This window comes from Elephas maximus, chromosome 3 (assembly GCF_024166365.1).
Source record: "Elephas maximus indicus isolate mEleMax1 chromosome 3, mEleMax1 primary haplotype, whole genome shotgun sequence".
Classification (NCBI taxonomy): Eukaryota; Metazoa; Chordata; class Mammalia; order Proboscidea; family Elephantidae; genus Elephas; species Elephas maximus.
In genome coordinates, this window is record NC_064821.1 from 41,669,821 (window position 1) to 41,688,311 (window position 18,491).

Below are 18,491 nucleotides of genomic sequence, written 5' to 3' on the forward strand. Positions count from 1 at the left end.
GCCGGAAAACAGATGTGCACCAAACCGCCCCAGAGGGGAGCCCTGGGAGCCAGCCGAGGGCACCCTGGGCAGGACCCCGAGCCCAGTCGCCACCTCATGCGACAGTGGCCCAGGCATACATGGCCTGACTTGCGTGCCTCAGCCAGCCGGGGCAGGCTGCCCTCCAGGCAGCACCCCCTTTCCGAGACCCCGGAATACTGTGGCCTGGGTGGGAAGTGGAGGAAAGGGGGGCCGCAGCAGCGCCAATAACCTCGGTGATGTATTGAGTGAAACGTCATGAAAAATGAAAGCCAACCCTGCTCTAATCTCCCTGAACAAAGGCCTTTCAGTGGACCAGAGGGCGCGGGCGGTGGGTAGCGCCCAGATCTTTCATATTAAATGTGCACCCGGCAGAATATGGATCTTATTAGGGGAGCCATGCTGTACTACAGCCACTTTCCTTCACATGGGATCCGAGAAGGACAGGCGGCAAGGGCTGCCATCCAGCCGTGGCCAGCCGAGCCCTGGCCGGGAGCATGGCACGCTCAGAGCTGTCTGGCGGAAGCTTCTGTCTGCTGCCTGCCCGCCTGCCTGCAGGGAAGGCCCCTATTCACCTCCCGTTTGGTTTTGGAACAAACAAGTCAGGCTTCAAACTCTTCCCAGTCAATTCCCGAGATACCTGGGCCCCAACGCTCTCTTTGGGAATTCCCTTCTTTGTCCTAAATTAGGATCTAATAAACTTGTTAATGCGTCAGGATCTTGCGTGGGAACAACATAAGTGGGTGTTTGCTCCTCTTTGCCGGGCTCAGGACTCCTCCTAATCATTGCAACCTTGTGTCCCCGAAATAGTCAAATATGGACCTGGGGTAAGGAACCCCAAAGCACCTCGTTCTGGGAAAAACAAGTTTCTGTGGATTTCACCAGAAGAGTCAACTGTTAGACAAGAGTAGCCTCCCTCTCTTAGGCCCTTTCATTGATCACAGACCTCAAGAGATGTCTTTTAAAAGCTCTGCCCTTGGGGGCGCCTGGAGCCTCTTGAAGGCGTAGGAGGCCAGCCTGGGGCCCCCTGGCAGTCCAGAGAAGTCTCCACTAGGAACTCAGGGTTTGGGCAGAATAAACAGAACTCAAGTGGCTGCAGGAGGAAGAAAGGATCATTATATGAGTGAAAAAAATGAGCCATCTTGACTCAACAAATACCACAATCCTGCCTTTTTCCAGAGGCAGCCCCCACCACTAAAACCAACCCAGGAGAGGAAATCAAATTTAGGGGATTCCCTTACTGGCCAGGATGGCTAATTTAATAAGGGGTGGAGAGATGCTGTTGTATTTTATTTTGTTTCTGCTTTGAGCAGGTTGAAGCCTTCCTGTAGGGCTTGGGGAGGCTGTGCCTGGGAATGTGGGCCAGCCTGTCCTCACAAATTCAAACCAGGAGTCCCCTTGTGCAGTGGCGGCGATGGGCTTATTTAAAAAGAGGGGTGAAAGGAAGCAAGTCTGTAGTAGGGAGTCTGAAGGCCTGGGGAGAGTTGCAGAAGCGGCCTTTACGCCCTGGGCAGTGGGTGCAAACAGCCAAACCCTGTGGAGAAATTGAGCCCCTCTCAGTGAATTGTGTTCTTTGGTGCCGTGAGTTGACATGTGATCAGTCGTGTGTTGGCAGTGGGATTTCCCCAGTTTGTGGGGCACAGAGTCCCAAATCTGGGGATCACTTTTATCCGGGACCCCCATTGCCCATCTCAGAGCAGGGTCCTCAGGGCTGTGGCCCAGCTGTTCTTCTCTGAAGAGTGGGGGCATCCTTTGCGCATGGGGCCAGGCCTGTAGGTATTAGGGTACAGAGGGTCCTCAGGACTGCTGGCACAATGCAAAAAAAAAAAAAAAAAAAAACCCAAAAAGCAGTTGCCGTTGAGTGAACTCCAATCCATGTGTTTCAGAGCAGAACTGTGCTCCACAGGGTTTTCAATGGCTGATTTTTCAGAAGTATATCACCAGTTTGTATATCACCAGGCCCTTCTTCCAAGGTACCTCTTTTAGTTAGTAGTTGAGCGCTTAGCTTTTTGTGCCAGCCAGCAACTGCAAATAGGAGAACATAATCAGTGGTTCAACTAGGGTATCTCTAGGTTTCAGATTTAGAGGCCACAGGTGTAGTACCTGCACAGAGGGAGGTGAGGGCACCAGGATAAGGTGCTTACCCCAGACATGGGTGCAGCCTGGAGCCCAGAGGGCCTTCCTTGGCTGGAGGAGGTGACACCTCTGTGATGCAGCTTCCCCACCTCTCCTTTCCTGCTGCCTTTCAGCCTGTATGGCCGAATCTCTCTCCCAAGAAGGGGAGGCCCAGAGTCTTCTCAGGTTGCATGGATAGAATGAGGTGGGTTGGGAAGGTAAACAGCCTCCTTGTCCTCTCTACTCACTCCCTTGGGACATTGAAGGCCAAGGTTAAAGTGAGGCCGGAGTGTGGGAAGTGAGGCTGGGCAGGAAGATCACCTCAGGGGCCTGAGGGTGCTGACTAGGTGCCAGGGCCAGCCGTGTGGGTGGACAGCACACGTTGAGTCTGAGTGCTGAACTTGCAGCTATGGGCCTTGGGTGGGTATGCTACTTTCCTTCTCTTCCTGTGGGGAAACAAAAGAAGCTTCTGGCTCCTCAGGATGAAACAAGGTGGAGTCTCTGACATGCACAATCCCGGTCACAATACAACACTTATGATGCCCAGGGCATCATGCCCTGCTCCATCCCACAAAATGCGGACACCTCCCTACCCCTCAGGCTCCCTTTGGGACTCCTCATCCCTTGAGGCTGCCTTTGGGCAGGGAGAGGGAGGAGTCACCAGCATCAGGTGTGAGGTCCCCATGGGAACTTTCTGGAATGCTGCTGAGCATGGAGCGTAAGACAGAGGGCCAGCTGAGGGCGACAGGAGTTGGTCTTTGGTGGCCCTGGCAGGAAGCCTCACCTCTTCTGACTCGCACATCTGCAGTGCTTTCACCTAGGCCGTTTGCTTTTGTGGTCTCTAAATGTGACCACTATCGACTACCAGGCAGTGGACGTGCCAAGAGCGGATGATGGGCAGGACAAAGGTGTCAGCCGTGGCTGGACCCTCCGTTTATTTGGGGAGAGCACTTGATCCTCCCAGCAGCAGGCTGTCACACCCCAGGGCCTGCCCCGCTGCCTTGGTCCTCCTGCCCGGCCTCTGGGAGGGGAAGGACGAGTGAGGGCTGTGGGGTCATGTACCCGGACTTAAGTCCTGTTCGCCACTTAGCAACATGTGGTGCCCCCTCTCAGGCTTTGGGGGAACTGGCAAGCTGGGGGTGCCTCACTCACTTGCTGGCTCTTGCAGGTCAGTGAGGGATTGTGCAGGCTCCTTGGAGGGTACAGAAACATTGTCGGCACAGTCCCCTCCTTCCCCTCTGTTCTAAGGACCCTGTCAGGAAATCCGGGTTCCAGGTGGTGGCAGGGCCCATGTGGTCTGGCTTGAATGTGGGGTGGTTGGGCATGAAGTGGTCCCGGGGCGCAGCTCTCCCCTTAATCTGCAACTCCTAGGGATACTACCACCTCAGGCCTCCTACCCTCCATGCTGCCTGAGTCTCTGGACAAACCCCTCTCGGCCGACCCAAACCAAACACAGGTCTGCCACACCGCTCTTTTTCTGGTGGCTCTGCCATTTCTGCCTGGCCGAGGCATGGTCAGTGGCAAAGGCAGTGTGTCCGCCTTGACCAGGACACCCCGTGCTGAGGGCACCCTCACATTGCTCAGGCCGAGGCAGGGTTCTTCCCAAGAGCCCCTGAGCTGCCCAGAGGGGCTGGAAGGAGAAGGGCAGCCACAGGGATGGGCACCCTTATGCTGACCCTGAGCAGGCCTCCCTGACAGTACAGCCGGTATGAGCATCTGCCCAGCCCTGTCTTGGGCCGCCAAGTCTGGGATACCATGCCCTCTGACCTCTGAAGTACAGCCTCACAGAGGGGAAACTGAGGCCCTCAGAGGCTGTCCCCCTTGCCCCAGGCCACTCAGCAGCCCTCCAGCTCTGAAAGGCAGAGCAGGACATGGACTTGGAAAATGGCACCCCTCCCAATCATGGCTGGTGCCTGAAAAGGCTTCAGGGAAGTTGTGAGTTTTAGGGAACAATTAGGTGTGTTCCTGGAGCCAGGCACCGTTTTGTTTTGTTTTTTAAAGAGAGAAAGAAAACATTTCCCAGCACCTTTCTTCTCGAGCAAGGTGCCGTTTGCTGTCCTTCGAGCAGCTCGGACTTTGGTAACTTGTTGGCCCTCGAGAGGCAGGCGCGGTGATGCGGCCCCTCTGCCAGCGCGGGTCCCAGCGAGGAGCTTCATTAAGGACTGGAAGCCTTTGTGGGCCCCTCTGCGGCCCACGCCTGTCACGGGCTGAACGGTACAATGACAGGGCATTAGAGTCCTGAGAGCAATTAACAGGCTGCTTAATTAGCAAGAGAAATTAGAGTTTGAGTGGCTGATCTTCGCTTAAAGACTCGTGGAAAGCTGGGGCAGTTATCTGATTATGCATTGATCCCAGCTAACCTCGTCCTTCGGGAATTCTCTCCCTCACTGGCATCTGTGAATATACAACTGTTTAAATATTCCGAACTCAACTGTCTCAATAAACACGGGGAGAAAGGGGCCCATTGTGGGCTCAGGCTGCTGGCCTCCCTTCCCCGGCCAGCCAACTCTGGGCCGAGGAGGCGGCAGCAGGTACCCGCCGCCCTCACCGCCTGTGCAGCCACCGGGCCACGCCTGGGAACAATGTCCTTCGGCTGGGCCCCAGGCAAACCGGCCACAGCTGCCAATCTGTGCCCTCCTCCCAGGCCTCCCCTGGCTCTTGCAGGCAGGCAGGCTGGCAGTCGACTCCATCACTCCCCATGCTGCTGGGGACATCTTCAGGCAGGCGAGGGCGACCATTGCACAGATGGACATGGTGAGGCCCCAGGAGCTGTCTGGAGCCACACAGTGAGTGACTGCTGGGCTGCGGCTGGGAGTGACCTTTTCCAGGGTGCCCTCATCAAGGGGTATAGATAGGGCGTTTTTGGCCCCCCACAGAAACAAGCCCACACTCACCTGGCACGGTGGCAAAGGGCCCCAGACGGGCTTTGGAAACCCAGGGCCATGGGGTGGTGCCCAGCAGCCTCCTCCTCCCTCTCTTCCCCTCTTCCTTTAGTGTAGGAGCTACTTGGGAGACAGAGGCCAGGGGGCTGGGTCCGTGGCTGCCAGCCCTGAGTTCTCATGAGGACAGTGAACCATAAGGAAGATGCTTCTAGATGAAGGGGAGGGACATCAGTCAAGACCATGCCCTGGAGGATGGCCGAAGGTAGCAATGGGGGAGGGCATTCCAGGTGACGGGAACAGAGCTTGCAAAAAAGCACTGTGGCAGGAAAGTGCATGCAGGGAACATTCTGGTAGGCTTATGATCCTGTAGGGCAGGGGTGCAAGGTGGAGGTGGGGCTGGGGGTGCCCATCATCCCTGGCCTCCCTCCCCGTGTGTTCTGTCAAACCTGGGGAGCAGGAGAAGCCCTCTTGCTTCCCCTCAGCTGAGCTGGGGGCCCAGGATGGACCCCGGGAAGCTCATGAGCCAGGCAGCAGGTCCCAGCTGTGACTCAGTCCCGGGCCCATTTTGAGGGAGGGGTCTTGTCCAGATCCCGTGGCTGAGCCCTGCCAGGGCCTGGGGCTGGAGTTCGGCCGGCCGTGAGAACCAGGCTCAGACCTTGTTTTAAAATGAAAAGGGAAAGGCAGAAGAAAAAAAAGAGAGAGAGAGGCCCCGACGGTCTCTTGTTTTGCAAAACTCAAAATAGATTTCGGCACTGCGCTTTTTAAAGACGAATCTTTGCTCTCTCCGGCGGTCCTTGCTTGACCTCTCCTGGTTTTTGGCAAGATGAGCCCGTGAGGACTTGGCACCGAGTTATTGAAAATGCAGAACAGCGGTGCACAAACTTTGCCAAATGCTGGTATATGTCAGTTTCTTGAACTTTGCTTTCCTTGTTTGCTACATCTGATATCATCTTACCCAGACGATGCTCTCTCGAGATAGACCCCCCCCCCGCCCCGGTCCCTAACTCGGTGGGTGCAGCCGCGCATCCTGTGCGATGACTCTCCGGATCTGTGCGTCTGGAAAGAGAGACCCGGCTCCTGGGTACAGGGGGGTGGTGGTGGTGGGGAAATCTTTGCTGAGCTCCGATGATTAGACCTGGTTTCTAGTTTCCTTCTGTAAAACTTGCCGCTAAGCAGATCCATTCTGCATGTAAGATGATAGGGATGCCCAGGGCCACCTCACTGCCTCAGCGTCCGGAACGCTGCAAAGCGGGGACAGTGGGGCCCGTGTCCCCCGCATAAGGCAGAGGTCAGGCCTGTGTCTGTGACAGGAGCTGGGGTGCTGTGTGGTGTCGAGAATCTAAAGCACTCTCCTGGGAAGGCGCCCCCTTACCCTTCCCCCGTGCAGGGGAGTAGTGGGGAGGTGGACTGGCTGGGACCCCCCAGCCATTGGCTACTCACAGGGGACCTGGAGCAGAAAGCCAGGTGGCATGGTCCTAGGAGAGGGAGCTCTGAGCCGGAGGTCAGGCCTGGAATTTGTGGACACCCCCGTCCCGCTCCCAGCTTCCTGTCTTAATTGCTAATTCCTGGGGCCAAGCTCTTTCCGTTCACGGTGCTGAATGAGAAATCCTGGCCCGGGGTCAGCCCCACGGATCGGGGCTCATCCACATTTCAGTGGAGGGAGAGGGTTGTTGTGCCCATTTGTAGGTTGGGAGAAAAAATATGGTGAACAAATTATCGTTACAAAAAGAGAAGCACGAACATTGGAGCAGCAGGCAATGGGTTCACTGCTCTCGACACTCGTGCCCTGTCTGGGGAGGTCGGGCACTTGGTCCGCTTCACCTCCCCGTTTGCCCCAAGGACGATGGATTTGAAGATGTTTGAGGTTTGTTTCCGACCTCCTCTCTCCTGAGGGCTGAGTCCCATGCTCATTTGGAAATGGAAGCCCAGACTCAGGACACATGGGGTTCCGGAGGTGGCCCTGCCCACTACAGCCCTTCTGTCGTCAGGGGTGACCGGCGACTCGGGCACAAGGCCTTGGGGCTGCAGTGAGGGCACCCGGCAGGCAGGCAATCTGCACCGTTTGGGGCCAGCAAGATTTGTGAAAGGAAATGGCAGGTGGAAGCACATCGGGGCCTTGGAAAGCAAGTGTGTTAACGGTGTGTGTGTGTGTTTGTGTGTGTGTGTGTATAAGAGTATGTATGAGCGTGTGTTCGTGTGTTAGAGTGTATTGTCCAAGTGTGTATGAGAGTATGCGTGTGTAAGAGTGTATTGTGTGTGTGAGAGTGTATGTGTGTGTGTCGTGTATGGTATATTGTGAGTCTGAGTGTGTGTGTCTGTGCATGCATGTTTGTGTGTACCTATAGGGTCAATATGACTCAGAATCGGCTCGACAGGAATGGACAACGGGCTATGCACGTGGGAGCCCACGTGCACAGACAGGCACAAGAGAATCCCCGATGTCTATGGTCCTCCCCGGGGAGGGACAGTGAGCTGGCCGGGGGCTCTTTCCAAGGCCAGCGTGCTTCCCATCCTCCTGGGGTGCAGCCAGCTGAGTGGTGCTTGTTGTCTCTGGTCTGGGCTGGTGTCCTCTGCACGGACCCTTTACCAGGCACCAGCCGGAGTTGGGACTGGCCCTCTTCCCCACCAGCCAGAGGCTCCCCCAGTGCAGGCATGGGATGAGGCTGTCCCCCAACTGGAGACTCTGGTGGGGTCATTATGTACTCCAGCGTGGAGGCTACTGGGTGGGGGTGGCAGAGCTGGGACACAGTGATGAGGCTCGAGGGCCCCCACCTTAAGCTTCTGATCCCTGAACTGTCAGCATAAGTTCAGCCTGCAGAAGAGGGGCAACACGGGGTGGGAAGCCCCCCACGGTGATGCGGGCCTACTTCATTGACTCCATCATTGGCTCTGTTCTGGCGTGACAGATCCCGGCTGTCCCACGTGGAAGCAGCCCTGGTTCCTACACTGGCCTCCATGGGAAGGATCCAGGATGGGGGTGTGCATGCTGTCTGTCTACAGCTCAGGAAGCATCTGTGTGGGGCAGGTCTCTGGGCCCTTGATTGCCTACCTTGGCCTGGATGGGCACAGCCTCAGTTTCCTCATCTGGAAAGTGGATGCACAGTGATCCCCCCTTCGAGGGGCCAAGCAGATGCTGGAGCCTGCGGTATCACTACTCTGCCCACTTCCTCCCTGCACCATCCTGTGTCCAAGCTGGGAGTGAGGAAGACATGCAGGCAGCGTCCCAGCAGTTCTGAGAGCAGTTGCCAGCCCACTTCCCCCGCAGACACTCACTATTTGGGGTCTGGACTCGTGGGAGCCCAGGGCCTTTATCAAAAACTCAGCTTTCCTCTAGGTATTTCTGGTCACCATAGGGACCCCATCTATGTCTTGGGTAGGGACAGAGTCCCTTTGGCCACTCAGCCCCAGGCCCCCCCAAAGCAGCAGAAACCACTGGAAGGGGAAAAAGGTTTTGAGTTCAGACTTTTCCTACCCCAGCAGGACAGATTCTCCTTCCCCTCTGTGTGCGTGTATGTATGTATAACACACACACTCACATACACAACACACATACACATGTTGTTAGTTACTGTCTAGTAGATTCAGACACATGGTGATCCCATGAGTGCAGAGTAAAACTGCCCCATGGGGTTTTCAAGGCTGTGACCTTTCAGAAGCGGATCGCCAGGCCTGTCTTCCGAGGTCCATACACACATGTGTACATATAGGTATACATGTTGTTGTTTGGTGCTGTTGAGTCGATTCTGACTCATAGAGACTCCATGTGACAGAGTAGAACTGCCTCATCTGGTTTTCTTGGCTGTAATCTTTACGGGGCTCAGATAGACGAGGACTTTCTCCTGTGGAGCTGCTGTGTGCGTTTGAACTGCCAACCTTTTGGCTCTAGTCTAGTCTATACAATCTATTTAATATAATAAATCATTTGTATTAGAGTGATACTTTTCTGTTTATGAGATAACAAATTTTCACTGTGTAGAAAAAATAAACCAAAAACCCTTAGGGCTGTGGTGGACAGGGAGGGTCACAGCCATTGCATGGACCACAGTGCCCCAGGCCTTTAAGGAGCTGCTGGGCTGCCGGGCCGCCAGGCAGCCGGTCTCGGTGGGCAGTGGCATGGGGGCCACAAGGATCTAGAACCTCCTAGTGAAAGCAGTAAGGAGCCCTGGTGGCTTGGTGGCTAAAGCACTTGGCTGCTAACTGAAAGGTCAGCAGCTTGAACCCACTAGCAGCTCCGCGGAAGAAAGATGTGGCGGTCTGCTTCCGTAAAGATTTATAGCCTTGGAAACCCTGTGGGCAGTTCTACTCTGTCCTATAGGTGGCTATGGGTTGGAATTGACTCCACGGCAGTGGCTTTAGTGAGAGCAGGAGTTTGGCTGAGAAATTTTTACAGAAGGCAGGTATTTGAAGGATATTCCAGGCTCTGGCCCCAGTGACACACCCACTCCTGTCTTGTACCCTGCAATTCACAGTCCACGTCCCAAATCTCGGAGGGGCCCAAGGTCTGGGGGGTTACAGTGCCCCGAACTTGGTGAGAAGCTGCCCCTGTCCTGCTGTGCTGCGTGCAGCCCAGTCCCCGGGGCTGCATGTAGGTTTGTCCCCAGATAGGCAGCAACTCCAGTGTTATGGGGCCATGGCACCCCAAACCCTGTATAGCAAGGCCCAGCCTTCCTGGGTCCTGGGAGGACTCTGGGGCCCGTGGAGCTTTTAGGAGCTGGTACTCTCTCTGGAGGCCACAAAGGGGCCAGCCTGAGTCCACCTCTGGGCTCCACGTCCGGTGTCCTCTTTGCAAACCATAAGCCAAACCCAACATACAACAGACTCTGGGGGTGGAGGTGAATGCCTTGGGCAAGGGCGGGCCCTTGTGAGGGCTTCTGAAGCATCGCCGACTGCCCCAGGAGCTGCTGGCTGCTTGGAGTCCAGCCTTATCTTGGGTCTCCTCCGCGCAGCGAAGGATGAGCTGTTGCCGCTTCTTTATCCTTGTGCAAATCTGCATTTCTGAGATTTGGGGGAGGGGAGGGCTTATTCTTCACATCCTCTGTCCACTCCTCTGCGCTTCCCCCCACCCCCCGCAATGTGCTGCCTCCTTTTGGGGACCTTGATCTTTGCTTGATTACTTTATAAGAACTCGTTTATAGATACACCCAAGCCCCTGATCCACGATGCGCCGCCCTTTCCCCGCCAGCCCTCTGCCTGTTCTGTGGTGGGGCATGCTTATTTTTTGTTTTTTTTGGTGGGGGGCGTACGTAAGTTTCTAATTTGGGGGCTGCAGGAGCGACCAGCCTTTCCCTCAGACTTCTGCCTTGTTTGCGGTCATGTCGAGAATGTCTTTCTCTTGCATGTGATGATGTAAATATTCACTTGTGGTCCCTCCAAGCTGTTGGGTGGATGCAGTCTGTTCACTGATAACTGGACCATTGATTCCAAAAACTTGGTCATTTTCTGAAAACGTGATCATTTATCAGGAAAACTTGATCACTTGTTCTGGTTCGTGGGATGAGTGGGAAGAGACGCTTAGAGGGTCGTCACACTGGGCAAAGCCCATGCCAAGGCCCCTTTTTTCTGTAACTACTGCGAGTAACTGGCTCTGCTTTGCTTCCTGGAGCCTGTGCCTGACTGCCAATTATTTTACTGTTGTTTGTAATTGTCAGCTACTGTTCTCCATTTTTTATTTTTTGGTGTGTTATTATTATTCTCTTTGCGATATCTATCAAACACTTAAATTCATAGAAAAGCAAGATTCTCCTTCTATTTAAACAATACAAGGTTCCCCTTCTGTTTTCTTGTGAGCAAAGCTTCCTTTTGTTAATTCTGGGATAAAATTTGGAGTCGTAATTTCAAGTAAACCAAAAACAATTAATCCTTCCCATTTAGGAACATGATACGTCTCTCCACGTCCCCAAGGATTTTTAAAAAATGTTTTTCATTTCATGCAGATAGCCGAACGTATTTTTTCATTATGTTTACTGGAAAGTATTTTTTAGCATGAAAGTAAAAAAAAAATTTGTAAAGTAGAAATAATTAAAACTCTTATATCTATCTATGTAACTACCACCAGTGCAAAAAATAGGAAAATAATAGAACTAATGAGGCAATTCTAGACCCGTTGAGTCAATTCTGAGTCATAGCAACCTGAGCAATAACCAAAGGTTTCCACGCCAGTGGGAAAGTCACAGTTCGCTATGCCTTGGTGAATGCCAGGCTCTGAGGCGATAAGATGGTGCACCCCCATTTTTAGCATAGTTGGAGTGAGGTGGGTGGGTGCTGGCAGCTCTGTGCCAGGGACCCCAGCCTCCCAACTCGGCAAGTACCTTGAGGTGCAGGCCACAACCCCTTCTCTCTGTCAGGAGTGATGGTCTGCCCCATGTTCCCAGGCTGCTTTCTGGGGCTCCCCGTTTCCTTCTGCAGACTTGCCCTCTTCACTCCCTGAGAGAAGGCAGCTCGTTTTCCATAAGCCTGTTAAATTAGCCCCGTAATACTTAAAATGCTAGTTCGTTTAATATGTAAACAATGACAATTTTTTTTTCAAAGGGTTTAGGATTTAAATTAGTTTTTTAAAAACCCAATTACTGCCATTTAATTTGAGAGGAGAGCGTTCTTTATGTGCTAATTATATAGCTGGGAAATGAGCAATCAAGGGCACAATGGAGCATTAAGGGCACTTTTTAAAGATTTAAACTTATTATCTGAGTTTGGGAGTTGGAGTCGGTTTGGTGTCTGCAGCGGGAGCGGGGTTGGCGGGACTGTGAGGGTGGATGTTGGAACCAGGAGGAAGGACAACACGGCCCTGCACAAGGAAGGAAATTCGGTCATTATGTTGTCTTATTATTATGACTGGTGGTTACCAAGTGTCAGAACCTGGACTCGGTCCCTGGTTCCTGCCCAGGGGACTCTCCAGCTAATGGGCAAAGGAGACCTGGGCGTGGTCACAGCAATCCTGTGAACCCCTGAGGGGACTGTTTGCCTGTACAGAGCCTTCTGGAGCTTTCTAGAGCCTTCCAGAGGGGCTGCACAGGGAAGTCTCCCCATGAGTAGCTTATGGGCTCAGAGCCTGGATGCCAAGGCCAGGCTTTGGGGTAAGAATGGGGGTAGGAGCTTCTCCAAGCTGCCTAAAGGCATCTTCCCCCTCATTCTCCTTCATCACATCCTCTTCCTCCCGGTCCACTTGTCTCAGCTGAATCTAGCATCCTTGGAACGCACGTGAAGGCCCAGAATATTCTAGAGCCATCCTATTGCCTGGGCAAGTGAGCACCTCTGCTTCCTTAAAAAAAAAAAAAAATTTTTTTTTTTTTTTTGCTTCCCAAGAGAAAGCTTAACAGAACTTATTACTATTATTATTATTATTTAAAAATCAACCAAAAAATTCTGAGGCCTGGGCCGCATCCCAGACATTTTGATTTAATTGCCTGGGTCTTGTTTTTTTTTTTTTTTTGTGTGTGTGTGTGTGTGTGTATATGTGCACGTGCGTGTGTGGTGGTTAAGTGCTCAGCTGCTAACTGAAAGGTCGGCAGTTCGAATCCACCAGGCACTCCTTAGAAACCATATGGGGCAGTTCTCCATCCTATAGAGTCACTATGAATCGGAATAGATGAAGACGTGTTTGGTTTTTTTTTTTGTTTTGGTGCCTGTGGTAAATATATATATGTATAAAATATGTAACAAAATATTTGATGTTTCATCAATCTTCACATGTCCAGTTCAGTGACATGAATTAACGTTCATTGTGATGTCCAGCCATCACCGTTATCCATTCCTGAATTATACTATCATCCGCAGTGGAAGCTCACTGTCCCCTAAGCATTGAGCCTCCCTGCCCTCCCTGCCCCCCACAGTCCCTGGTTTATACTTGCCTGTTTTAGGTATTTCATATAATTGACATCATACAATGTTTGTCCATTTGTGACTAATTTATTTCACTCGGCCTAATGTTTTCAAGGCTCACCCATGTTGTGGCATGTATCAGGACTTCATTTCTCTTTATGGCTGAGTAATATTCCATCGTATGGACGGACCACATCTTGCTTGATGGACATTTCAGTTGCTTCCACCTGTTGGCTACTGTGAATAGCACTGCAGTGAACGTTGCTGCGCAGGTATCTGTTTGAGCCCCTGCTTTCAGTTCTCTTGGGTAGATACCTAGGCATGGAATTGCTGGGTTGTATGGTAATTCCGGAGCCCTGGTGGTGCAGTGGTTAAGAGCTTGGCTGCTAACCGAAAGGTCAGCAGTTCAAATCCACCAGGCATTCCTTGGAAACCCTGTGGGGCAGTTCTACTCTGTCTATAGGGTCGCTATGAGTCGGAATCAAATCAACAACAAGTAAACAGGTATGGTACTTCTATGTTTAACATTTTGAGAAAGCACCAGACTGAAGAAACAGAACTTGTTTTTGAAGCAAGTTGACCCTTATTTTGGTCCAAAGTTGTTTAAGGAATTGCCTGCAGAGTGGGTGGGTGCATTCGGTCAGGAATCCATCTTCCAGAAGGAGGACTGGGGGCCTGGGGTAAACAGACAGACACAGAGGCCCAGGGTGGCTGCATCAGGTTTGAGGAGCTAGCTGCCAGTCTCATGACCCAGAGCCCCAGTCTCCTGCCAAGGCGAAGACTGCATTTTTGCTTCAGACTTATCCAGAATGGACCTGGAATTAACACCCTAACCCCATGCTGCATCTGACCACCAAGGGAAGGCAAAGGTTTGCAAGGAGAGCTACCAGGTCTCGCACCCAGCAGGTAGAAGACAAGAGAGCCGCCTCTGGTCGGTGTGCCACTCACCTGGCACAGGTATGGTGGAGTGGGAACAGCAAGCCCATGCACAGAAGATTTCAAATGCCATGCCTCATGCAGAAAGGGTGAGAGAGGTGTGCAGATGGGGGGTCAGTGGGATACAGAGGGCTCCCTGACTGGTCAGACATGGTCTAAGCTCAGGAGGAGGGAGAGGCGCCACTGGGACAAACGAGGACCTTACAGGAGGCAGGGCGTGCTGTGCCAATTACCTTCCTTGCCATGGTGTCTCTGGGGCCAGGACCCGTTTGCACAGGACAGAAGCAACCTCCACTGCTGAGAGCAACTCCAAGAGCGTTTGTGGCCTGTGGGGCCACCTCTCTGCCAAGAGGGAAATGGGAAAAAGAGCCATGGAAAGCTGCTGGAGTCACAGTGACTCCACGGATCGTGACCTCGTGGGTCCCGGAGAAGCGTCCAGCGTCAGCATCACACCCAGAATGTGCAGGAACAGCCGAGATTAAGCGTAAAGCGATTAGACAACTTATTTTTCTTTTCCAAGACATTAGCTGGTCAAAAATGACAAAAATGCCCTAAGCCGCGGTGGGGGCCGGGGGAGCAGACAGGCAGCCTTTTGTCTGATGGTGGGGCCTGACCACCCCGGCCTGTGTGGGACACCCAGAAACCCACCGCCCCTCAGAGGGAATCTCCGGTGTTAGCAGGGGGATTAGATGTCCAAGCTGCCAGGGTGGTAGGGAGGCCACCGGCCACCCACAGGCCAGGGCCACAGAGGCCTGAGTCCACATACTGCCCCCTGCCTGCCTGCAGGTCAGGGACATCTGCGAGGAAGGACTGTGTTCCTTACAGAGCTGGTCATCCGCTGATTTGGGGGGCTTTGGAGTACTCTGAGAAATCAGTGAGGACCCTAGCCACTGGCTGTTCCCCACCTGTGAATGAGGGCATGAATTGCCCACTGGGCTCCCCACGCTGGCCTTGTGAACTCTGACCCGGCAGGGCTTTGGGTGCTCACTGCGATGGTGGCCTCTGTCTTCTCAGACGCTGGGGCCGGGGGGTGGGGGGCGTGGGGGATAAGGGCGGGGCCCAAGGGGAGGGCACCCTGGTCCCCCCTTGTGGGTGGGTATGGATGGGAAGCGTGGGCCCCCGCGCCGTCTCTTCCTGTCTTGCAGACACTTCATCGGCCCGACATTTTCTCAAGAAAAGAAAACACATGAGCCCACATTTCTTATCTGAGGGCAAACAATGAACTTGCCGGGCCCATCCTGGGAAGGGGTACTCAGAGCAAATTCAATGCATGCTCCACGGCCAAGGTCTGTACAAAGTGACCCATGGCCAAGGCCAAGGCGGGTGAACGGGCTTAGGCCAGGGCTGCCCAGGGCTCTGAGTCCCAGCCCAGCCCCAGCCTGGCCACGCTGGCTTTGTTTGCTCACAGAGCCATGAGGCGGCTGTCCCTCCCCCATGGTGGGCACAGGCCTGTTGCCCAGTCCTCTGGCCCCCGAGCCCTGCAACACTGGCTTGTCTGCTCACAGGGCTGTGGGGCGGAACGTCCCCCCCATCCCATGTTGGGCAGGTGACACAGCAGCTGTGTGGCTGTTCGTAACTGGAGCCCACCTGCCGAAGGGCCCTGGTATAGCAATGACAATTGGAGGGTCTCCTCCCGGCCTCCGAACACTGGCATTGTGGGCCTGGAGCACACCCTCTGGGGCTTAGGGGTAATTATAGGGTCGGGTTACCCTGAGAGGGAAACAGGTATTTGCATTGTTTGGTCCTAACCTCCATCAGGGGCTGATTCTCTCAGACCCGGCTGACTGACCCTTCCCTCTCCATCCTCGTTATCCACTCTGGCCAGGTCTCCCCGTGCTTTCCCCGAGACCCTTCCTCAGTGCCCTCACTGTCCTGGATTGGGGGCAGTGAGCAGTCTAGGGAAGCGGCAAGGGCAGCTCTTGGCATGCTGGTGGCAAACAAGAGGGAGTGAGCACCCGGCATTTCCTTTTATTTTCCAGCAATTGAAATGGAAAGTCCAGGTGCAAGAAGATTGTTTTGCTTGCATTGTCCAGGAGCCACAGGACACCACCATGGGGGTGGGGCCAGGGGACAGAGAGCTCTTCCCACAGGCCCAGAGGATGCCCTCAGGGAGGAAAGGGGGGGCGTGGTCACCATAAGGGGGGACACCAGCTTAGGGCCTTTGGTGATGCTAAACTGGTGAAAGGATCCAGGCCCTTGTGACCACGTGTGTAGCTGAAGACGGGAAGCCCCCCACCCCTGTCTGGCCGCTGCCAGGTCGCTTATGGTGACAGTGGCAGTGCCACTGTAGGGCGCAGCCCTGGGAGTCACCTCGCTGCATCCTCACAGGCCCCTGAGGGCAGGCCTGTGAGGATAAGGATGAGCCCAGGTGAGGAGATGGAGGCCCAGGGAGGTGGGGTCACTTCTCCAAGAACACGCCATCTTGGAGCTGGGCTGGGATTTGAACCCAGGCCTGTCCATACCCAGGGACTCTGCTTATCACTGTTTTGTTGAAACTGTCTCGCTGAATTGTGGAGAGGGAAGCAACGGACTCTCAGGACACCCTGAGTCCCTGTGTCGGAAGCTTGGCAGGACCAGCTCTGAGGACACGTGAGGGCACCGGGGCTTCCCTGGCTTTCCGGGTCCCCGAGGGGCTGTGTCCCTGGACCGCAGCTCCAGCTGCTGGTGTGAGCAAAGGACAGGCTCTCCATCATTCACATGTCTCATTCACAGCTGGGGAGCGAATCAGTGGTTAGGGTCCTCACGGATTTGACTGAGTGTTCCCACCTCTCTGACCCATAAACACACACTTTGCTCCATCTGTGATTGCAGGCTGACCCCCTCCATCCTACAGCACGGACCCCCTTCTCCTGCTTGAAATCAGATTCCTCCTCTCCCACGCTGGGGTCTGGGGTCAGATGGTGGGCAGCCCTAAGCCTCCCCAGATGCCCCAGCTGGCCTGAGTAATGCGCCCAAGTGCTGAGATGTGATGGTGGGCACAGCTGGGGGCAGGGCAGGAGGACGCAGCCCTGAGGGCTCGTCCTATTTTACAGATGACGAAACTGAGGCAGAGGGCAGTGCCCCATGATGCTAGAGCCAGGAGCCCAGTCCTGCCTGACTCAAGGGGTGACCTTGCTGCCCTTAGCATCCTTCCTGGTCATCTCTGTCTGCTGCAGCACCTTTGGTGGCCCTGCCTCCTCCCCGCTCTGACCCTGCCTGCTGCCTGGCTGAGAGCATGTGAGGTGGGTCACACGATGCAGCTTTAGACCCAGGCCCTTCCGTCTGAGTAAGGAATGCAGAGCCACCCACTCCCCCTGCAAAGCCTCCTCATGTGTGTGAGATAAACCCTGGGGACAGTGGTGGCTGCCACGGGACACTCCTGGTGCTGCCACTAACCTCTCAGGCAGGGTCCTTAGAGGACTTCTCTGGAAAGTTGCAGGGTGTCTAACGGCTGTGCCCCTCAGGGAGCACCCATAGGTGTGGCCGGTCGAGAGGGGCATCTGGGTGGGCTCCCTGGCAGAGGCAGCTCCCTGTGTATGGCTGTTACTTGGAGGAGGGTGGAGACTTCCCATGAGGAAAGCAGGGACTGGGAGGCCTCCTCCTGGTGTGCACAAACCCTGAATTACCTTCTCTCCAGTCAAGGAGGAGTCAGGTTTCCTACAGGTGTTTTTCAAAGTGGGTCAGTGGAAAGATCCTGGGTACTAGAAGATGATCCCTCGTTCTCAGAAGTCCCCTCTTTCTTGCCTCCAAATGCGCAGACCAGCAGAACTGTGGCCCGCAGCTCTGGCTGGAAGCAGCCACCACACCCAACCGCTGACCTTGCTCATCCAGCAGCACCTGGCTGGGCCTGGCCAGTCCTCTCCTTCCCCCCAGATGCCCAGGGTCCTGGTTTCTGGTGATTTCCAGGCCAAGGCCCCATCGGTGCTGAAATATGTTTCAGGATCCCTGGTGGCTAGGAGCCCTTCAGGTCGCTCCTGTGGAGGCTGTTCCTGGACCAAGCAAGCAAGGAAGGGGGCCCAAAAGCCGTGCAGGGTCACAGTGAGCCTTCTGGGATGCAGGGTCCTGCCTGACAGTCACCTCAACCATCCTCATAGTCTCTCTGTCCCCAGAGTTAGGGCCACCAAAGGGTTCCAGCCAAGCCAACCTACTCCCTTCAATATCATTCATCGTAGCAGATTTGGCATTCTTGGAGAAGGAGGGAAAAAAAAAAGCAAAACCTCTTTTCAGATCAATTTCCGCACCCCCTCCCCATTCCGCCGTTCTCCCCCACCCTCTGTCTGCTGTCAGGAGACCTGTCAGGGAGAGGGGTGTAAGGCTGCACACATCCTAGGGAACAATTCAGTGAAGCTTTGTGTAAAAGCTAAAGGATCTGTTGTAGGTTCGACAACGGCTGACATTTAAGCCTTTTTACATCCATCTCTGAGAGAATTGAAAGCAAAACCCATCAATTAGACACAAAAGTGAGATTTGCTGGCCCTGGCGTCTTCGTGGAGATTCTGGGCCACAGGTGTGGTGAGGGCTATCCCTGGGCCTGACGCTGGCTCTGAGCACCACGAAGGCACGGGGGCGGGGGGTGTCCCCACTCCTGCTTTGTCCTGGTTGTGCCCACGGAGCCAGCCCCGAGGGGCCTCTGCTTCCACTCTCTCAAGTTTTACTTCCCAGTGACCTTGTGCTGAGAGCCTCCATCCTGGAGCCAAGCCCTACCCTTCCCCATTAAGATGCCAGATCCAAACCAGCTGACAG

The 18,491-nt window shown here is 54.3% G+C and overlaps 1 protein-coding gene across 6 annotated transcripts in view; it reads left to right on the plus strand.

Annotated features, from left to right (window-relative positions):
• PRDM16 (PR/SET domain 16) overlaps positions 1–18,491 on the plus strand; it is a 452,044-nt gene that overhangs the window by 59,967 nt on the left and 373,586 nt on the right. Inside the window, exon 1 of one of the 6 annotated variants that reach the window (XM_049877676.1) lies at positions 4,584–5,277. The exons of the other annotated variants lie outside the window; for them this stretch is intronic. Coding sequence (XP_049733633.1) covers positions 5,256–5,277 — 22 coding nt within the window. The 5' untranslated portion in view covers positions 4,584–5,255. Of the gene's footprint in view, positions 1–4,583; positions 5,278–18,491 lie in introns of those variants that run through there. 6 annotated transcript variants of the gene reach the window in all.